Raw genomic sequence first — 20,650 nt, forward strand, 5'->3', positions numbered from 1 at the left:
CTTTTGTTTTTCTATTCGCCACTTTATTAAATTCACACTCAGCAATCATCTTTCTGGTTCTCTCCCCTCTTTATGCATTACTGGAGGATCAAAACTTAGAATAACAAAGAAAACAACATCTATATTGTATTTATATCCAAAGCTGACCTGAAGTAACAAAATTTAGTCCATTAAATGGACAATTACTGATCAGATCACAGTAACAAATAAGGACCAATTCTTGGGAGTAACAGCAATACCAACCCAGCATGCATAAAAATCCTAACCCAATTTGCTTAATCAATACAAACTATTGAGAACGTCAAAGAAGCCATCTTTCCAAACTGCTCTGGCTCTAAAGTCTCCCATTCTCCCTTCTTTGGCCACGAATCACTTTCAATTCGTGCAAAAATTTGCAATTGCCTCCATACATGCATCTTCCTTGAGCATAAAATTCACAGAGCTTCTGTTGTTGGTAGCCTTGCCTATTCAGAACGGTAATTTGATGGTCATGATTCATGCTTGTCAATGGCTGTCTGTGATGGTACCTCTCTGATTTCCAAGTTGTAATGGGGTTCTTGTTGAAAGGAGGATCATTTATATTTAAGTAAGATAACCGTGAACCAAAATTATCATTGTTTTGTAGCAGTACTTCCTGAATGCGAGTATGATAATAAACCAAATTGTAAGGAACATGATTGCAATTTTTATTTACTCTCTGGTTTTTTTGTAGTTCAGGCTTTAATGCCAGTTTCCCTGATATTTGAGCTTCAGATGCTTGTGTTGACCGTAAAGGTTTAGGAAACGCTTTTCCCAAATTAACAGATGAACCTGATTGTTTAGCTTGAATTCCCTGATTTGCTTTTAACTGAGACTGCTTCCTGTTTCCCTCCTCCTTTGTCAAGACTCTAAAATTACAGACAACTTAAACATGTGAATATAAAAGCTATAAATTTACGAGCAGCATGCCTAATTTTTACCACCAAATTCTGGTGTGAAATTAAACGAAAGTTTAAATACCTATTTTCCCGTAGCATATTCCTTCTTTCCTTCTCCTGGATTCGGCTTTCTCTGGCACATCTAGCTAAAGAACCCCTTGAATGCTTTTCCATCAAAACCTTACGCCTCTCCTCTTCATCTTCCCATCTCTGAAGTGATACAAGGGCAAGTTATCACAACATGATTAAATGAACATGTAGATTGCATAGGAAAACAAACATCTTCTACCCATCAAGAACCTGTCTCAAAGTCTTAAATCTGTATAGATTTCGACCCTTTATTAGGAGAGGGTGAAGTGGAGGGAGTGGCTTCTCCCCTTTGCTCCAAAGGACCTCTATCTGATCACATAAGCAACAAAATCAGCATTGAAAATGTAAGATCTGGGAATTGGAAAGCGTGTGTTCATTGCCTTAATCCATCATAATAATTTATGTTTATATGATTATGACTCACCGTAAATGTGTGCTGTCGTTTGGAAGCACCATAGCTTTCCTTCACAATTCGACCTGCAACTATCCTTGTGCCACAAGGAGGACCACTGGCACTTCGTGATGCTATATTATACCTACAAAAACGAGAAACATGCAAGTAAAATTTGTTCAAATTAGAGAAATTTGTTCTAAGGACCAGTCAGAATAGTTGCAGTATATAGAAAATAGTCCAAAGCCCTACATTTCATAAACATTCTGTTCAAACATGACAAGATCACCCATACATGCATCCCCTGCAAAAAAAACAAATCCATCAGTTTTGCATGCAAGGAAAGTGAAGAAAGTGAAGATATAGATAGAATACCAGAAGCTGATTAAAGGCCATACACACTGCAAGCATATCAACTAATGATCATACACTAAATCACTAGCCTATCACAATGATAATTAGTTTACCTTTACAATCGAAAACAAAGCTAGATACTGGGTACTTTTTCTCCCCTCCACCATTCAAAATCCTAAAATTGCATAAAACAAAATCGGCATGGAGAAGAAAGAAATCTAATTTTTTAAAAATAGCCACCATCACTGAAGTAAATGCAATTTACTCTTGATGCTCCTTTATGCGCTGAATCAGTGTCTCTTTATTGCCAGTCAATCTCAACCCATTCTTCCTCAAATAATCTTTACATTGCTCCACTTTCAGCTTCTCTGTCTTCCCAGCTGCCACCAAATTATGACCCATAAAAATTACACATTTCAAGCACCTATAAATTATAATCATACAACCTACGACCGTGAGATTAAAGACATCGTTTCTTCATTTTTAACAATCAAACAGAAAAGAACCCGCGTCTTAGTACACTGACCTTCTATTATCTCTTGAACTTGCTCAATCTCTTTTTGGTCTATAATTTCTACCCCCATATCAAAAATACTGGAAAAAATAATAACAACGATCATTATTATTATTCTTTTTATCTCAAGATATTGAATTTTTATGGAAAGTCCGAAACTTTTTTTTAAATGTTTCATTGAAAGTTTGAAACTTCACCTAGATTTTGATTTCTTCTGGATAGAGAGGATTGAGAGTTGGCCCTGAGTCTCCTCAAGAATGCAATAACTTGGATCCATATCCGATTCGTATCCTGGGTCAGACCCTCCGCTGTCACTGAAATCTTCTTGTTCTTCAATTACTAATTGTTCTTGTTTCAGGAATGCCATTGATAGGTTTGGTTAGGTTATTGCTTTGATCTGAGTTTCTGCTTCCCTTCAGATTAAAGAGTTAAAACATGTACTAAGAAGCTTGATTAAGAAAAGGTTGGAGTCTCGGAGAGGAATTTAAAAAGTAACCGTTAGAGAATTCAAAGTGTTTTTTTCTTTTCTTTTTTTTTAAAAAAAAAAAAAAATCAATCTTTTAAACGGTTGTTCAAAATATAGTAAGATTAATAAGGTGATTATGCTCAGCCGTATGAAATTGCCACCAAAATAATAAAAAAAAAAACATAAAAATATAAAATAAAATTCAACTTCAATTTGCATAATGGTATTTCAGATTAATATTTTTTGAATGTTTAAATTTGGATATAATTAAATTGAATTCAGTATTTGAATGATCAAACACAAGCGAAATTCATATTAAGTTTCAAAAGTTCAAATACGAAAATTTTCAAATTACTTCAATGAGTCATTTAAAATATATTCCACACTTCAATATTTTAAATCAAATATATGAATCCAAACACTAAATATAAATTATAATGGAAACTAGAGAGCAACAAACTATTATCGCTTCAAATTAACAAACAGGGCATATCTATTGCCACCAACTGTGATAACGAAGTCATGTCATGGATTACAATTGCATCACTTTTTTCCCTACCAAGATTACACAAGACTTGAAACCAAGATTACAAAGAGTATAAAGATATGGAACGCAGACTGATAAGCACAAACAGATTTATAGGCTATTGAGCGAAGCCCACCAGCAGCCAACACCCAGGGGCCAGGGCCGCACTCATTATTTGTGAGGAGAACATAGCAATTTCATGTGCACCAGAGTTCATGGCAAAAGCTAAAGCATATTGTGACATCATAGCTTCCAAACAACACTTGCGGCCAGAATAATATCAGAAAACTAATAAATAAATTAAAAAGACAACGGTCACCCAAATAATAAGGCAATCTAAAAATTGTAGTAAGCGTTAGATCACATATTGGACTGCCATAATCATGTAATCAATAAAGCCTCAATCAAGTACTGATAGTTTCGAAAGTTGCTAGTATCTAATGTGTTTTTCTATCATTAACTTGTAAAGTAAGGGGTCTCTCTTTCACATTTCCACATGGTCGTCGTAAGGCACTTTCCCACGAACAAAATCTACAGTCCAGCTTGAAACATGACTTAGGTCTTCCTGTGCATCTAGGTCCCACTCAAAAGTTCCCTTTAGTACGTATCCCCGATGAACGCAAGTAAATGGCAGCAACAAAGAGAAACCCAGTAAAATGATGCAACAATTCTTAGGCATTTAGATCACCAGAGCTTTCTCTTAACCCAAAAAAGGAGGAAGACAATTCCTAACACGATAGCAACAGGAGCCCACTTTCTAATCAAGGCCTGCATTCAGAGGGTAGAAGTCAGATGATAATTAAATTTCAATCAAACATTTAGTTTGCATTCTGCAGAAGACAACAAGACTTGAAACTATTTTCCATTTGCAGAGGGTTGAAAAACAAGTTAGGTTGCATAAGAGCTTGATTTTAGTCCATCCCACTGCAATAGCCAAGGAATCTAACTGAAATTTTAAGCATGTGATCAACATCAACTGTTTCTTTTTCCCTTTGATGGGAAACAATTTCTAACTTCAGTAGCAGTCATGTCAGTCATAAAAGATAGCAAGTTTCATAAGTGCCATTTGGATTAGACTCGTGATATAACTACTAGTCCAATGGAACCAACCTGCCGATTCAAATCTCTTGCCTTGTCAGCATATATGCGAGATTCTGATGTTAATCTGCTGGACATTTCACTGACCTCTGCATTATCACCAAAAATGAAAATTTAATTTTGTTCAGTATAAATTGGATGGGAAATGAAAGACATTTTTAATAGAAAGAAGAGAGAGAAGAGAGAGAGAGTCTTGAAACCATTAGTTACAAAAATAATGAAGAATAAATCAACAAGATGTGCTTTTTTTAATGTTATGACAAATATATAAGAAAACAGCAGCAACCAAAACCATATAACAAAAGTCAAAAATAAAAAAGAGAAAGAGAAAAAGAAAAAGAAACATCTACTCCCCAGCTTAAGTCAAAATTTCTAAGTGAAATCAGAGTAAAAAAGGATTTCAAATGAGAATAACCGCAAGAAGTGATACACATGGCATTCTCTCTTACACAAGAATTGACTACGGCAAAGACATGAAAGTTGAACAGAGTATGCAATATTATAATACCTCAGCTTTCTAATATTTACTATAGCAAGACCAACGAATTCCAGAATTTGCCAAAGGAATATGCTTGCATCAAATATATTCTTTCAAAAGATAGTTAGACTGGAACTAAAAGGAGGCAGTTTTGGGCTTCTGTCCATTAAGCATGCCATAAGTGCAATATCAATTACAAGTAACCTTTAAAACTAGAAAACACATGTCCTCAACAATATCCCCAACAAGCTTGGGGTTTAAATTCTTTTACCATAATATGAAAAGCCAAGTTAACAGCCTGATCACGTCATTGCATTCTTCAATCTCACTATCAAGTTTATATTTTTAGAATATCACCAAATTATACTTAACTGAAGTAGAGATCTACCTTTATCCTAATTGTGATATATAGTGAGATTCATTCAAGTGAAAGAAGAACACAATACACCGAAAATTAAGTGGTACTGAAAATAAAAAGGGGGGGGGGGGGAGAGGGGGCATCTTACGGTCTAGTTTTTCACCAACGCCAAGTACTTCCTGCACATTGCGGGTCATTATTTGGTGCACTTCATAAAGTTCATCATTCAACTTTGCAATATTCCGCTGAGTACGGGTGTCCTGGTACAATTTCTTTGTTTTCTGTATGAATGTATCTTTAAAACATAAACATGAAAAAAAAAAAAAATCAAGCCTAGAAGAATTTTTGAAAATCATATCAACAGAATAGGTATTTGAAGAAGAAGTTCAACAAAATAAAAAGACCTACCAAATTTAATGAAGGCATATGGTCTAGCAGCAGTTTCAATTTGAGCCCCATTGACACGCTCAAATTCATTTTTGAGATCTTCTAAGTATTGAAAGGCAAGCTTCTTAGGGTAAGAACGATCACACATTGTGAGGTAACACACACGCCCTTCAATGATATAACTAAGTTCTCAAGTCAAGGAAAATTGTTGAAACAGATGAACTTTCATACATGGATTTTAATGAGTTCACACCAACCATGGGATACTACACACAATGCAGACACACAAAACAAAATATAAAAAGCTTAAGGCAAGGAACTGACCATGATAGTTGAATGAATTAAGTAGCATAACTAAGTATTAAGTTAACTCATTAAGTAATGTAAAATGCAGTGCACAATTGATCTTTACTAGCACACAAACATGGTTCCAAGATGCAATTGCTGAGAATAAATTATACTTATCGAGGCCAAATTTTAAAAGATGGTGCCATGAATAAATCTAAACACAAGCAGGATACTGAAAGACATAAGGGCCAGTTTCAATGGACATTCTTGAAGGTTCATTCTGGCCTGTAGCAAGATTCTTAAACAGTGCCTTCACTTGCTGCTTGTACAGTTCAATGTCTCTCACATCACGACCATCATCCAGTCCCTCAGCTAGGGGAAGGCCATCAGTGACACGGGCAATCATTGTCAGCTTCACCATTTTTACCTTCTTTCTTCCCGATATTCAAATAACTGCATTGTGTTGGCCATACAAACCCCATATATATGAGAAAGCAGACAAGCTGATTTTTAATTCAATCTAACTCTTTGAAACAGTTTAGCAAGAACAAGAAGACTGTGGTTAATGCTTAAGCTTTCTCTACAACTTTGTAGCATTAAAATTCATTAAAATTCACTTTATAATTGGTAAAGCATTTAATTGCGACAAGATGCCACATTTTGACTACATTGATCGAAAATAGCTAATTGAAAGACTAAATTATCTACCTAATTTTACAACAATATCCCACCCACTAAAATCCATGCAGGAACTTAGTCTGAAATTGACCTCAATTTATCAAGCAAACATCCCATTTGCAAAAACAAAATATAGCACAAAACAAACACACAACTTTCCTTTTTTTTCCTCTTAAGAAAAACCATCAAAACAGAATAAAGAACCCCAGGTGTCCTGTCATTTACCATTAAATGAAATGTCAAGCTTTCTCTTTCTCTGCATATCAAAATCGATTCCTAAATTAACCCAAAAGAGAGATAACCAGTTCATTTTTGGCGAAATTATCGAATTAAACCCATGACTAAATCAATATGAAACAAACCACGAAAACAAGATCTCTACGATCTATCTCCAAACATGAAATACTAACCCGATGCAATCAATTAATTACTTATTTAGCCAAAAAAAAAAACCCATGAAATCAGAATCAATTTGCATATAGAAACAGAATTATACAATTAGACAAAATTATACTGAGAATTACCTGATTATAGCATCTGGGTTCTCGACTATGATGGCGTCAAAGATCTGGAGAAGAGAGATGTTGATGGCGAAATCAATGAGCAAAACAGAGATCGGGCTTGCCGAGGAGAAAATATAAAAGGGTTTCTTTATTACATTTTACTGATTACTGATTTCAGCTTTAAAAAAAAAAAAAAAATGAAAAATGGAAATTAACTATGCTGTTTAGGTGTTGTACTCTGAAAATGAAACTGCCACCGGAAATTTCAAAGGTAAAACATGTAAATATCTTTTCTCCTGGGCCGGGCTAAAATAATTGAAGCATACAAATAGAGTCCATCCCGTGATAGAAATTTTTAGTGTCAGCAAAATTGCCATGTCACCACGTGATATGGACACGCCACGTGTTGCCACGTCATCTATATGACATGCCACTTAAGCTAGTGCCACGTCAATGTATGACAAGGACACGCTCACGCTCTTGGTGCCATGTCATCACATTGTTTCACGTCACCACATAATGCCAGGTAAGCTAATCCACGTTTTCAGAGGTTCCCAGGTTGAGATGTTATGTGAGAAAGCAAGGTCACTCAAGTGAACATGTCAGCGAACATGCCATGTCATTACGTGATGTGTACTCGACCTTCTGCCACGTTATCAAAATTACCAGGTCACATAGCCACTTGCTGCCACGGCATCACAATTACAGGTGGTGTAGCCACAATCACGTGATGTGTACACGACTTCTAAACAGGGAAACGGTGAAATAGAAAAGTTCAACTCGTATCGAAACGACATGACATTTTTGTGTTTGCCTTGTTCATTGGGAATCTAAAAGATGAAGAACCAGTGATGAGGTACTTGAAAAGCCCACAAAGACTCTTCCTTTCCCTTCTCGTTCTTTAGAACTCTCACTTTAACTCTTCGTCTCAATCTCATTGTACGACCTTCAAATCTTTGAATCGTCTGGCTCTCTTTTCGTTTCCTTTGTAATTCCAAGTTCAAGTTATTAACCTTTTCTATTTTCCCCGCCAAATTTAACTTCTATTCTGCGCCACATCGATCATGAATCGCGGCCGTGGTCGAGACAGCGACGGTTCTTCGAGTCGAGGAGGGCGATCGTCACGGTTCGCTCATCATCATTCTCATCGCAACCGCCATGTAACTCCATTTTGCCTCTCTCGCATTTTGAGTTATTTTATTTAAATTTGGTTGAATTGTTTTTATTTTAGTTGATAATTTCTCTCCGTGAAAAATTGATGTTGTGGGCTTTACTTAATTTTTCATATGCTCGCTCGTCTTTTGTTCAAATAATTTAAAGATTACATCTTTAATAATGTGTGTTAGGAGTACTGTGATTGGGAAACAGAAATTTGTCTAAATAGTGAATAATTATTTAAATTTGAAAACAGAAAAATAAAAATATGCCTGGGTAGAATGATTTTTAATTTGTTTGATTACATTATTCTCTTTTATATAAAGTTTAAAGCTTGCTTTAAGCATATTTTGTTTTGTTAATGACCTTGTTTATTGTTTTGCCTATTATTGGTCTTCAGTTTGTTAATTATAAAATTAATGAATTGTATATATGGTAGTGAGGCTAGTATTTGATGGAGAAGTTCCTTAATGTCATTTTTTGTGCCAACCAGACGAATGATGCAGATGGGGCCTTTTCTGTTGACACCTCTAGCAGAAGGGATGGAATGTCAAGAGGCAGATGGGGAAATGTGCATCCTATTTCACCTGGTAGTTTTCCTAGGCGTTCTAATCATAGAACTACCCAGGTTTTTGAGTATCGGCAAAAGAAGCTTTCAGAGGATGGCCTTTCCTATTCAGAAAGTCTCCAGCAGGATCAAAATGCTTTTAATGTTAGTGATTCTGAGCCAAAACCACAACAACTGGAACCTTTTGTGGCTTCAGATTCTGCCTCTTCTTTGTCTGCCTTTTCTAGTCCTGGCAATATAAAGTTTGATGTATCAAAATCAGAGCGAGCTACGAATGGGAGTATGTTACCCTTTGATATCAAAGGCAAAGCAAATACTGCTCAGTCTCAGCTATCCTTGCAGTCTGGTGCCATAATCCAGCCGTTCCAAGAGCAGCAAGCTAAGATTACTGAATCTGCCAGTGGTTCAGGGCACGCAGAGCATTTTCCAGTGATTGAGCCTTTTGACATTTGCCTGCCCAAGACTGGAGGTCCTGTAATGCTAAAATCTTCTTTGTTTGATATGAATAGAAAAAAGAGGAACGAGAGCATTTGTGCTTTAGAAGGACAGGAACAGATATTAAAACCAGGGATGGTTCTTCTGAAGGGATTCTTATCCACAGATGATCAGGTTTAGCTTGATGCTTTTTTAATATCTGTCTTAAGCAAATTTGTTGACTTCTTGCCCGGTTGCTTGATGAAATTATCAGAGTGGTCCCATGGCCTTTCTGTAATTTTTGTTTACTTTTCCTATTTCAAAAATTTCTTTTGTTGTTGGTTTTATTTATTTTTTGTTCTGATGTTTTTGTAAGGTTAAAATTGTAAAGCGTTGCGCGGACCTTGGGCTAGGGCCTGGAGGTTTCTACGAACCTGGTTACCGTGATGGTGCAAAACTGCATTTGAAAATGATGTGCCTTGGTAAAAATTGGGATCCTGATAAAAGTATGTATGGTGAGCGACGCCCAATTGATGATTCTAAACCACCAGATATTCCTCCTGAGTTTCATCGGTTGGTTGAGAAAGTTCTGAAACACTCCCATGCTCCCATGGAAAAAAATTCTAAAACCAGCAGTAAGGAAGATATTCCGTGGATGGTCCCAGATTTATGTATTGTGAATTTTTACTCATCAAGTGGGCGGCTTGGTCTACATCAGGTTGGCATTGACAAATTTTAAAAAATTTTGTTCCTTTTGATAAGGAGTGTTTAAAACTCGTGATTTCTTACCCATGCAGGACAAAGATGAAAGTGAAGAAAGTCTAAATAAAGGATTGCCTGTGGTTTCTTTTTCTATTGGAGATGCAGGGGAATTCTTGTATTCTGACAATAGGGATGAAAAGAATGCTGCAAAAGTTCTACTGGAATCAGGAGATGTTCTGATATTTGGTGGGAAGTCTAGACATATATTTCATGGAGTACATTCTGTCAAACAAAACACAGCGCCCAAGTCTCTGCTTGAAGCAACCAATCTTCGCCCAGGACGTCTAAATCTGACCTTCAGAAAGTATTGAAAATCTTAGATGTACTTCAAGTTGTTTCGAGTGATTGTAAATGCATGCTTATGGATTTTCTCCCCACTTTTGCTGCAAAGCATGTAATACTCATGGATAGTGACTGAAGATGCAATGCACTTTTTGTCTAGTATATACAAGAGTAGCATGATATATTAATGACATGAAGTTAAGTGACTGATGTTAGCTGCTGTATACTATGTGATTTAATGGAGGTTATTATTTCCTTGATCGCAGACAAAGCTTCTGTATTAATTTTGTAAACTTTACTAGGATCTTTAGCATGTGATTACACAGTCGATTTCTGGGATCTCAGGAAGAAGAAAGTTATTTCAAGTTCTTGTTTTCAAGACTACAATAAAATCCAGTAGTTTATTAAGATACTTTAATTTTAATTTTTGCTTAACATGATCTAGTAAAGAGGATGTACACCCTATTCTAATCTACCCTTATTTAAAGCCCTCTTTGGGAATAGCTTCTCTTGTCACTTATGGTTATTTCAGATCTCCTACTAGACCAGGTTGGTAGGCTGCCCTACATCGGGAAAGGCAACTTTCTGTTGGCATCTGGTAGGCACATCTGCCGGAAATGGTAACTTCTGATTGACAACCATTTCTGGCAGCCTAACTTCCAACAATCAAAAACAGATTCTCTTTGCATCAAAAGCTATTAAATGCTTATTCTATAAGTAAAGCCACAAAATCAATCATTCTCTCACAAAAACACAACGCTTCTTAAACACATTTGTGGGATCCGAGCCAGCCATTTCAGCGTTCACCAACACCTATAATAACCATAAGAATAAAAGCACAACTCTCATTTTAAAAATGCGACTTTAACAGCGTGCAAGCAAGGAGGGATTCAGCCACGCTGGAGAAGCAGGGCACGTGCTAAATCAATCAGCAAGAAAATCTGATATTTTGCATGTGCCTTGGTCCTCCAGCTTGGACAACATCTCTTACGAGTATGAAGTTCATAAAAAGGAGCTCAAGTATCTCATGGTTAGAGCTGCAAGGTAAGCATTTTAATTAATGCTTATGGAAAGGATCTAAAATTGACATTAAAATTGTTTTTGCTACCATATCAATATGATTGCTGTTAGATTATCTGTACATGAGAGAGACAGAGAGAGAGGATCTATTCGGGAAGCTTCACAAATTTCACTCTGTTAGCCTGTAAATGGCCTTATTACATGAACATATAAATTCATACATACTTTTCATTCATAAATATGATTGACCAAACTTGCGATGGCATTGTATGGCTCTATTTATCCTTGATTGTAATCAAGATCACTAAATAATTTATCTTTGGACAATGGAGATAAATAAAAGTTGACCTTCAACCCCCTTTTATACGCATCAACCTCTATCAGTTCGATTTTCTAGTGCTGATGCAGCTGAACCTACATGCGCTAGCAAACAAGAATAAACCTTTTGCTTCAGCCGATCAACAATCTCCAATAATCCATCATTGGTTTCAGAGCTCAAGTTGTTTCTTAATTTATCTAACCATACATTTGCATGCTTGAGCTGCGACAATGTGACAGCAATGTGGTTGTTCTCTGGCTCCATTCGCCGCCCTGCACTCTCTTTACCCTTCTTATCCTGTGTAGCAACACGGAACCCAGTGTCCAAGGCTCCTTCCAAGAATTTCAAAAACCAAGTTCTTGTATCATTTAGGAGAGACTCTCTTAGTTCTTTGATGTCTTTCGCACAGTCACCTTTAGCCCACTCCAGCCTTTCAGTCGTGTTTACCTCCATTGATGACTTCCGAGTCTTCAATATACTTTTAGCATGACTTAGACCTATCTTTTTGCTAGTTTTTTGAGTTTCTTGAAATGAAAAGTGGGTGAATATTTGAACTGATTTATCTGACTTATCTTTTAATGGGGTGGTTGTGTTCAGTTGGTCGATGAGCTGCTGCAGTGTGAAGAACTTGGTCAGAGAGAGATGGGGGTTCTCTGGTGAGGCTGAAGAGCGAAGATCAGCGAACATACTAAAAGAAAAGATGAAAGTAAGAAGTATTTACCAGATACGATATTGAAACTGAGGTTAGAAAAAGAAAGAACATTTTTAGCATAGCAGATAAGTACTTACTTGAGGCACTTGATTAAAGATGCAGCAGTTGATGCTTCTTTCTGAGCTTCTGCTGCAACCAGAGAAGCAAGATATCTCCTTCTAAGCATTCCCTTAGAAAACGATAACAAGCAATAAGAAAAAAAAAAGAATTATTTAGTTCAATTGAATCAAGAATTTTGAAAGTTTGCTGCATAGATAATTGTTGGTTTTACTCATTCTCAAAGCAGAGAAAACAGGAAATCACCTTTCCAAGCTTTGAGAGGCCTGCAGGCAGAGAAGTCCATGATGTTGACTCGGAAGCAAAGTTTTTATCTGAACTATTTGACAAAGAGATTAAGTTTGTGCTTTCCAGTTTATTCAATGAGGATTTTGCAGACATGCTCCTGGAAAGCTCTGGAGTCTTTTTCGCATTGGATATAGCAACCTCTGGCTTTGATGAAACTGACTCTGGTCGATTTCTGAAAGTAGGACTAGTTGGACATGTCTGCAATGCTAATTCCTATAACTGTCAATTGATTAAAAGATATACATATATATGTATATGCACAAAGATTACTTTTTAATATGTTAAAAAAGTTTTACCACCTCTAGTTGTCCTTTCTGGACAAGAACATCAATAGTTTAGGACATACCTAGTTGATATTGCCAGTAGTTATCTATATTTGCAAGATTTACATACCTGACCTTTATTTTCTTGCTGCTTGCCTTTAACTAATCCTGATTTCTTATTACCTGCTCCATTATTCTCTGTCTCAATGTTCTTCCCATCTCCATTCAAATTCAGTCCGCCTGCTTTTGGACTTGCAGTCACAACACCCTGCATATACCTAGAAGCAACAGCAGCTTTTTCTTCCTTTATTACAATTTTCTGTCTTGAATTCTCTTCTTTCCCTTCCAATAACTCCTTCAATTTTGAAGAATTAACTCCTTCACTATCAACTGGTACTGGACCCTCAGATGGAACCAACATTTGCATCAAATCTTTAGGATTTCCCACAAAAGGGTTCCTTCCTGGAATTGGTCTAACACCAACTAGGATTGGAACTGGAGTTCCTGCTTCCATTCTATCAACATAGAAAAATTGACCAAGTTGTAACTTGTTATTCAAAATTAGCTCATTGTCTTCCTTTGACAATGATACATAAGTCGAATGCGAGGAATCAGATACTTTAACAAAGAAACCATGGTTAGGCCAGAGTTCTGAGCCAGTCAAGGCAGGCACAATACTAATGACTTGTAGCAGAACTGACCGATACTCTCCCCGTACTTTCACATTTGAATTCATACTTTGAAGAAGCTTTAGTAGTACTCCTGGTGTAAGAGATGCCATGAATTTTTCTCTTTATTTCAAAATATGAACTCCTTTCCAAATTCCTTTGTTTGTCCAAATCCTACAAGCTAAATCTTGATGGTGCTACTGCTAAAACATGATTCAGATAGTTATATGTAAGAGCTAATCTATAATAAAGTATAGACAAATGCATAAAGTTGATACAAAGATTGAGAGATGTTGAAAGGAAGGAATACCTCAGAAAAGAAACACTTAATACAAAACTTCAAGAAAGAATGCACAAGAGAAAGATTGAAGGGCTCTTGTGTGAAGGAAAAGTACAGAGATGATAAAAATTACAAGTGAAGAGAAAGATGTTTTACTGGTATAATCAATTGGCAAGGCCTAAAATCTCTATAACTTTGCATGCCTGGCACGTAATCATCAACTTGTCTTGGCTTTCAAGCCAAGAGATGATATGGTTACTAGTCATTACGTCAGAGAAATTCCTGCTCATTTTTTGTTGGACAGTAAATTACAAATGTGGCCTTATGTTTTATAGCATTATTGGTATATATTCTGAGGGTATTTTGGTCTGTTTGTTGTGGATCTCTTCTCTGGTCGCATTTCCCTTTTGAAGTTAGAGGAGGTGGAGTTTTTGGAAAGGTGACGGATATTTTGATGTCTAATTCTTTTAACATGTCCTGTTCTTGCACGCTAAAATTAGAATTAAGCATGCATATTCTTGGTTGTAGCTGTTTAGATTGGATAACCTTTGGAATACTACTCCTTGATTTGAAATTATCAAGAAGTAAACTTTACTCATCAATTATTATTTGATCCAACCCCCACCTTATCCCCAACCTTTTTCTTTAAATTTACTCAAGAAGTAAATTCTTGAAAGGTTCAAGATTCAAGATCTTATGGACCCATTTAAATTCTGTTCTAACTACGGTGCTAAACAGACAATTAGATGTGTGAAAAAATAATACTTGCTATATAGGTTTTACTGTGCCTTGAAAAATGGGGTGACATTTGGAAACCAATACAAGTTATATCATCAATTACTCAAGCAAAAGCAGTAGCTTCAGTTTCAGCTCTAACCAAGCTTGCATATACACCATTAAGATGGGAGTTCAAGAGAGCATTATGACTGCCATATTCCACAACTGCACCATCTTTCACTACTGCAATCATATTAGCTTCTCTAATTGTCGACAGCCTGTGGGCTACTACAATAGCAGTGGCTTGCTTAGAGACATTCCTTAGAGCCTCTTGAACATGTTTCTCTGATTCCAAGTCCAATGCACTACTTGCTTCATCTAATAATAGTACTCTTGATTTCTTCAGTATTGCCCTTGCTATTGCTATTCTCTGTTTCTGCCCACCTGATAGTTGGGCCCCACTCTCACCAACCTAAAACACAGGAAAAACAATAAATTATATTAACATTACTAGGAAAAAACAAACTTACTTGCCATCTGAGCTAACCCAAAGTTTTCTTGTTAAAAATGTATAATTTAGGACAGGATTGTCTAAGAGCATACCTGGGTTTCATAGCCTTGAGGGAGGCTGCTGATGAACTTGTGAATATAAGCTTCCATTGCAGCCTCTTCAATCTCAGCCCAAGAAGCTTGGGGATTTCCAAATGCAATATTTTCTCTTATACTTCCAGAGAACAGAGCAGGTTCTTGACCCACCAAAGCTATTTGCTTCCTCAACCACTTCACATTAAGAACCCTCAAATCCACCCCTCCCATTGTCACCTTCCCTTGATTAGGATCATAAAACCTTTGTATCAACCATATAACTGTTGATTTACCTGAACCACTACCGCCCACCAGTGCCACCATGCTGCCACCTTTGACCTTCAAACAAAAATCTCTCAACACAACAATCTCAGGCCTAGAAGGGTATGCAAATGTGACCATCCTAAGTTCAATATCCCATGATTTTGATCTGTCAATTTTTCTGCCCATTTCATTATCATTACCTATCAGTGGCTTGCGATAAATGATATCAAAAATTGCAGGAACTGCTGTCCTGGCCATGGTAGTGTCTGGAGCTAGCCCAGCTAGTTGTCCAACAGAAAATGAACTTAAAACGAGAATGAGAAAAATTTTATATACCTCACCAAAATTAGTCTTGTCTTGTTTTACGAGGTAAGCACCAAACCATAGAGTTAAGGTATATGCACAATACATTGCTCCTTGAGAGAAACCAATTGTTAAGCCTAGAATCTGTGATCTTTTCACTGATTTCTTCTTGGGTTCATCTAGAGCTCCATCAAAGGACCTGATAATTTGTTCTTGAGCAGAAAAGGTTGTTACTGTTCTTATATTTGAAACAGCACCAGCAGCAATGTTGCTAGCTTTAGCGTAAGAGCTATTATCCAACTTTGGTCCAACATTTATGATCAAACTTAAGTAGCTAGCACCAAGAGTGAAAGGAGTTAGTGCAGTAGCCAAAAGGGCAAGTCTCCATTCCAAGTAAAATGACACACCAAGACCAACAGCAGCTGAACTTAAACCCATTAACAAGACTGAGAATCTATCACCAAGAACTGATCGAAAACTGACTGTATTAGTTGATAGCCTTGAAACAAGTACCCCAGTAGAATTATCTTCAAAATCAAACCAAGCAGGTTCTTGTTTTAATATAGATCGAAATAAAAGGTTTCTTACTCTCATTGTTAGTTTGGTTCCTGCCCATCCACATAAACCTTGCTGGCCTGTCATGGCAAGAATGCACCCTATTCCAAGACCTACAAGTGCTAAACAGATATTTCCAACATCTCTCTTTAGTTTTGATGAGTCTTTATCAAAGTAGATTTGAAGGGCCAGGCCTAGGAGGTAAGGAAAGACTGAAAGAATAGCGCCTGCATGCATACCCAAAAGGAACCCTAAGAGAAGCATGAAAATTTCTGGTCTTTGTAGGTTCCATATCTCTGAGAGTTGATACTTTCTTTCTTTTGGTATTTCTTGCATTTCCACTTCTTCGTGGTTCTCTATGCGCTTATAGTTTATATGCCTCGATCTTGTTGTCTCCTCCACATTTACTGATTTTCCATGCATAGAATATTCCGTCTCCTTGTAAGTATCCATTTCTTGCCCTGTAGATTTTGAAACTGCTTCAGATGCAAGCTTGACAAGGTCGTAGTAAGCACCAGCATTTTCCATTAGCTGGCGATGGTTGCCGATTTCTACAACAGAGCCTTGATCAAGAACAACAATGATGTTGGCATTTCTTACTGTTGCTAGTCTATGAGCAATGACAATGGTTGTCCTGCTAGAGGAGATCTTATCAATGGCTTGCTGCACAATAGACTCAGATTCTGCATCTAAGGCACTGGTGGGTTCATCTAAAAGAAGTATTTGTGGGTCCTTGATTATAGCTCGTGCTAGCGCAATTCTCTGCTTTTGCCCACCTGAGAGTTGAGTTCCTCTATCTCCAACCTGCAAATAAGTACCAAGAGTTATCCTATGTGCAGTGTGTATATCTTATTATTCCTGCAGTTGATTGTAAGAGCATTGTGTTGTTCTACCTGAGTGTCATAGCCATATGGAAGGCCAGAGATAAAGCTGTGGGCATTAGCAGCAATGCAAGCATTAATTGCTTCTTTTTTGGTGGCATTTTCTTTCCCCATCATTATATTTTCTAGTATGCTAGTGGCAAAAAGAATTGGCTCTTGCCCAACCATACCTATTTGATCTCTTAGCCATTTCACCTGCAGTGTCCTCAAGTCATGACCATCTAAGGTAATAACTCCTGCAATAACGTCAAAAACTTAAATCTCCTTAGAAATTCAATAGAATTTAACTCATAGAACTGGTGTTGAATGTTAGGAATTACCTTTAATGGGATCATAGAATCTCTCTATCAGAGCAAAGATGGTGGACTTGCCACCTCCACTAGCACCAACCAATGCAAGCGTCTTTGAAGATGGAATGACTAAATTGAGAGAGTTAAGAATTAGATTATCAGGGCGAGAAGGGTAAGCAAAGATAACACTTCGAAACTCAATCCTTCCGCGAACATTTGATAATGTCCTTCCATGGGTACTGTAAGGATCTATATCAGGAATTCTGTCTATTATTTCATACACCCTGCTTGCTGCTACAGTGCCTTGCGCGAATTGAGCAAAATATGTAAGTGCCAATGCCAAGCCTCTGTAAAAAAAAAAAAAAGAGCTTATTATCTTGTCTTCCAATAAAGAGCTGATACTTGGAAAGAGAAAAAGAAAAAAGAGAGCTCATTACCTTCCCCCCACATTTACACCAAAGAAACAAGCAATTGCAGCGCCTCCATTGATCTCACCCCTTGCAACCAGGATAGATCCATACCAGAAGGCCAATGCCCATGTCGCATATGTAACCAAGTAGATAACTCCCATTCCTGCACCCTTAGCAAATCCAATCTTTGCCCCGATGGGCACTGACTTAACCAAAAAATCAGAATACTTTTCAGCCAAATTATCTTCAGCAACAAAAGAAAATACAGTTCGAATCGAACTGATAGCCTGTTCAGCAACACCACCAGCTTTCCTATATGAAATCTTCAATAAATGAAAAAAGGTTAAACAATTTTATCTGAGCAACTGCAGAAAATGAACACCAGAATCTTTTTTAGTTGGTATCATACTTGTTCTTTTGTAGCTAATCCAACATAAATGGCCTTATAAGCCATTCCACAGGACATCATCAATGGAGTGATTGAGAAGACTACTAGTGATACCTTCCATGACCTTAAGAATCCAACAGTATATCCGCAGATGAAGGTGCATATCTGATGGACGAAATGTGCCATCTGCAATTAGCTAACAGAAGTTAATGCATGTAAATCAGGAAAACACATTGCAGGTTTTAATCACAATTAGATAATATATATTATATAAGTGTTGAAAGTGCAAATATTAGGCTCCAGTATAAGTTGGGAAAAAACATTTTATAGAGAATAAAAATTGACCTTTTCTCCCATAACTTCTTGGATTTGAGCAACATCACTTGAAATTCCATGCATAATATCACCGGTGCTTACTTCAGTATCATAAAAACTGATATCTTGCCTCAGAACTGCTCTTAAGTACATGGTTCGTATTCGATGGGCTGATCTCTCCCCTACCAATCTCCAACAAGTGATCTCTGTTTCATATCATGCATTTGTTTTAAGAGGAAAGTGATTTATATCAATTCAGTAGTCAGAAAACTGCAGTAAAATTTAGCACCTATATTATGCAGAGGCTTAAAGAAAAAATAAAAAAATTGTTCAATGAACGTAGTCTAATCTGCCTCACCTAAATATGCTCCAATCACAACTATTGCTGACAGTATAGTCATTTCTAGACAAATCTGCAATCACAAGAAAACAAAGTGCTTATATTACCACCATTAACTTATAGTTTTTAAAAAAAAAAAAAAAAAAAAATCAAGGCTCTCAAAATAAAGACAATTTAAAACAATTTGCTAACACAAAGTGATTTTTTTTTTTTTTTTTACCTTCTGTACATCCTTCATCATTTTGGTTTTGTCATCTGCTTCTTTAGCAATCTTGTTTACAAAATCCCCAAAAAGAAAAGAATACCATGGAAGGGCACCCCCATTTATGAGAGCTCCTAAACAACCCAAAATCACAAGGACAATATCCCATTTTGTTGAATACTTGAACAGACCAAACAAACTAACTTGCTTTGGTGGTGGCTCATCATCTTCTTCATCATACTCATCACCATCATCATCATACCTTGAATATCGATCAATGTCATCATATCCATTACCAGATGTATAACCCTCTTGAACATGATGATGCCTCATATGGTGTTGCCTAGACTGATGATGTTCATGAGGTCCATCGTGTGAAATCCCATGACTCATACGACTAATACTATCATGTTCAAGATCCATGTAAGCATGCGAAACAGAATGCCAGCGAGAATCTTTACCTCTATGGCGATTAGATTCAGCCTCAGATAGGCTTCTTTCTTTTTCAACATCATCAGCTGTGTCATAGTCAGTCACACTAAGTTCATCCAATGTAGCCAAAGGATTTAATTGTCCAATTGGTTGTTTCCTTTTAGCTTCTTTCCTGCTATGACCTCCTGAACTATAATCCTTTACATGAACTACTAAACTTTGATCATTATCTGTAGCAGCATGACTTTGTAGCTCAAGCCTACCAGAAGGAACTGCACTATAGCTAGAATAATAGTGATCATAATATGAATTCTCAAAGGTTCTAAACGGGCCATAAGTGCGTGAAAGGTAATAATGATTAGCAGATCTTCGAAAAACTCGACTATTTGAGATTGAGGATGCAATAGTTGTCAATGGAGTAAAGACTGCACCTAAGTAACGGTTATCTTGCCAACCTGAGGGCTCAAACTGCCATGAAAGCTGACCTTGCCATGAGTTATCGTTGTCTGAAGCAAAAGGCGTAGGTAGAAGACCACGGGGAGGCCTTCTTGAAGTGAAACTACGGAATGTTTCAATAGAGCTGAACTGTGTAAATGAAGGTGAAGCATATATTGAGCCAACAGGTGTTGTATGTCGGCGTTGCCTGCGGTGGTTATGGTCTCTTGAGCTATCGGAGTGAGGATAGTTGTCAATATCAAAGGAGGAATCAGCCATTGATGGAAGTGTTTGACGGTGAGGAAAATGGTTTGGAGAGTGTTAGAGAGAAATTAAAAGTAAGCCATGCGAAGAAAGAAAAGAACAAGCAGGTTTTGCTTTGTTATTTGGCTGTTCAAAGTACAAAGACGTTGATTATGAGTTAATGAACTTTGATTCTGCCACCTGTTTTGTAGTACATTGAAGATGCTCATCACATATTTAATTACTTCTTAATGACTTAAGCTTGATATTAACAAGCAAATGATACTTCCAAATGTGCGTGGTCGTGCCATATGGTTTCATGAAAATGTGTATTAATGAGTTTAAGGTTCATGAAACAAGTCTATTCGATGGCTTGCTCGATATAAAATATATATATATATATATATATATATAGAAAAAGTTAAATAAATTTATCAGCAAACTGCAGACAGTT

General features: G+C 36.8%; 5 protein-coding genes across 7 annotated transcripts; 1 reads left to right on the top strand and 4 right to left on the bottom strand.

The window, feature by feature from the left end:
- Positions 1-101: 101 nt before the first annotated feature.
- On the bottom strand, positions 102-2,744 carry LOC105631360 (zinc finger CCCH domain-containing protein 62). The gene is made up of 9 exons (XM_012213453.4): positions 2,464-2,744; positions 2,279-2,346; positions 2,018-2,132; positions 1,866-1,927; positions 1,651-1,702; positions 1,432-1,543; positions 1,218-1,316; positions 1,000-1,127; positions 102-887 (listed from the first exon to the last, which is right to left on the bottom strand). The coding sequence occupies exons 1-9, from the start codon at positions 2,631-2,633 to the stop codon at positions 335-337; spliced, it is 1,359 nt and encodes a 452-aa protein (XP_012068843.1). The 5' UTR covers positions 2,634-2,744; the 3' UTR covers positions 102-334.
- A 1,130-nt stretch (positions 2,745-3,874) lies between these two features.
- On the bottom strand, positions 3,875-7,210 carry SEC22 (Synaptobrevin family protein). The gene is made up of 6 exons (XM_012213452.4): positions 7,070-7,210; positions 6,101-6,320; positions 5,601-5,761; positions 5,341-5,487; positions 4,369-4,445; positions 3,875-4,026 (listed from the first exon to the last, which is right to left on the bottom strand). The coding sequence occupies exons 2-6, from the start codon at positions 6,286-6,288 to the stop codon at positions 3,943-3,945; spliced, it is 657 nt and encodes a 218-aa protein (XP_012068842.1). The 5' UTR covers positions 6,289-6,320; positions 7,070-7,210; the 3' UTR covers positions 3,875-3,942.
- A 653-nt stretch (positions 7,211-7,863) lies between these two features.
- Positions 7,864-10,500, top strand: LOC105631357 (2-oxoglutarate-dependent dioxygenase family protein). Its single transcript, XM_012213451.4, has 4 exons — positions 7,864-8,208; positions 8,697-9,380; positions 9,562-9,903; positions 9,983-10,500. The coding sequence occupies exons 1-4, from the start codon at positions 8,113-8,115 to the stop codon at positions 10,256-10,258; spliced, it is 1,398 nt and encodes a 465-aa protein (XP_012068841.1). The 5' UTR covers positions 7,864-8,112; the 3' UTR covers positions 10,259-10,500.
- Positions 10,501-11,396: 896 nt separating this feature from the next.
- LOC105631356 (protein CORTICAL MICROTUBULE DISORDERING 1) lies at positions 11,397-14,025 on the bottom strand. 3 transcript variants are annotated; one of them, XM_020678214.3, is made up of 5 exons: positions 13,867-14,025; positions 13,019-13,756; positions 12,584-12,838; positions 12,358-12,449; positions 11,397-12,256 (listed from the first exon to the last, which is right to left on the bottom strand). In XM_020678214.3, exons 2-5 carry the CDS (start codon positions 13,667-13,669, stop codon positions 11,620-11,622), a joined length of 1,635 nt encoding a protein of 544 aa, XP_020533873.1. In that variant the 5' UTR covers positions 13,670-13,756; positions 13,867-14,025; the 3' UTR covers positions 11,397-11,619. The 3 variants fall into 3 exon arrangements, with proteins under 3 accessions (XP_020533873.1, XP_037497519.1, XP_012068839.1); XM_037641591.2 differs by having other exon boundaries at positions 13,019-14,012; XM_012213449.4 differs by having other exon boundaries at positions 12,584-12,823; positions 13,019-14,011.
- A 652-nt stretch (positions 14,026-14,677) lies between these two features.
- On the bottom strand, positions 14,678-20,300 carry LOC105631355 (ABC transporter B family member 3). Its single transcript, XM_012213447.4, has 9 exons — positions 19,105-20,300; positions 18,903-18,957; positions 18,575-18,750; positions 18,251-18,415; positions 17,869-18,164; positions 17,462-17,778; positions 17,154-17,377; positions 15,157-17,064; positions 14,678-15,025 (listed from the first exon to the last, which is right to left on the bottom strand). Exons 1-9 carry the CDS (start codon positions 20,230-20,232, stop codon positions 14,678-14,680), a joined length of 4,617 nt encoding a protein of 1,538 aa, XP_012068837.1. The 5' UTR covers positions 20,233-20,300.
- Positions 20,301-20,650: the final 350 nt, after the last annotated feature.

This window comes from Jatropha curcas, chromosome 1 (genome assembly GCF_041381405.1).
Source record: "Jatropha curcas cultivar XTBG-Jc1 chromosome 1, XTBG_Jcur_1.0, whole genome shotgun sequence".
Taxonomy (NCBI): Eukaryota; Viridiplantae; Streptophyta; class Magnoliopsida; order Malpighiales; family Euphorbiaceae; genus Jatropha; species Jatropha curcas.

Bases quoted from the DNA above. Each gene is read 5' to 3' on its own strand.
- LOC105631360 (XM_012213453.4), bottom strand. From the start codon at position 2,633: ATGGCATTCCTGAAACAAGAACAATTAGTAATTGAAGAACAAGAAGAT. The intron at 2,347-2,463 runs GTGAAGTTTCAA...TATTTTTTCCAG, and splicing joins CAGAAGAAATCAAAATCTAG to TATTTTTGATATGGGGGTAG. The intron at 1,703-1,865 runs GTAAACTAATTA...TTTTTTTTGCAG, and splicing joins CTTTGTTTTCGATTGTAAAG to GGGATGCATGTATGGGTGAT.
- SEC22 (XM_012213452.4), bottom strand. From the start codon at position 6,288: ATGGTGAAGCTGACAATGATTGCCCGTGTCACTGATGGCCTTCCCCTA. The intron at 4,446-5,340 runs GTAAGATGCCCC...GTGATAATGCAG, and splicing joins CGTTGGTGAAAAACTAGACC to AGGTCAGTGAAATGTCCAGC. The intron at 4,027-4,368 runs GTTGGTTCCATT...CTCTGAATGCAG, and splicing joins CAAGAGATTTGAATCGGCAG to GCCTTGATTAGAAAGTGGGC.
- LOC105631357 (XM_012213451.4), top strand. From the start codon at position 8,113: ATGAATCGCGGCCGTGGTCGAGACAGCGACGGTTCTTCGAGTCGAGGA. The intron at 8,209-8,696 runs GTAACTCCATTT...TGTGCCAACCAG, and splicing joins ATTCTCATCGCAACCGCCAT to ACGAATGATGCAGATGGGGC. The intron at 9,904-9,982 runs GTTGGCATTGAC...TTACCCATGCAG, and splicing joins GGCGGCTTGGTCTACATCAG to GACAAAGATGAAAGTGAAGA.
- LOC105631356 (XM_020678214.3), bottom strand. From the start codon at position 13,669: ATGGCATCTCTTACACCAGGAGTACTACTAAAGCTTCTTCAAAGTATG. The intron at 12,839-13,018 runs GTATGTAAATCT...TGACAGTTATAG, and splicing joins AGCAAGAAAATAAAGGTCAG to GAATTAGCATTGCAGACATG. The intron at 12,450-12,583 runs GTGATTTCCTGT...TCGTTTTCTAAG, and splicing joins GCCTCTCAAAGCTTGGAAAG to GGAATGCTTAGAAGGAGATA.
- LOC105631355 (XM_012213447.4), bottom strand. From the start codon at position 20,232: ATGGCTGATTCCTCCTTTGATATTGACAACTATCCTCACTCCGATAGC. The intron at 18,958-19,104 runs GTAAAAAAAAAA...TTGTGATTGCAG, and splicing joins TGATGAAGGATGTACAGAAG to ATTTGTCTAGAAATGACTAT. The intron at 17,378-17,461 runs GTAATTCCTAAC...ACGTTATTGCAG, and splicing joins ATTCTATGATCCCATTAAAG to GAGTTATTACCTTAGATGGT.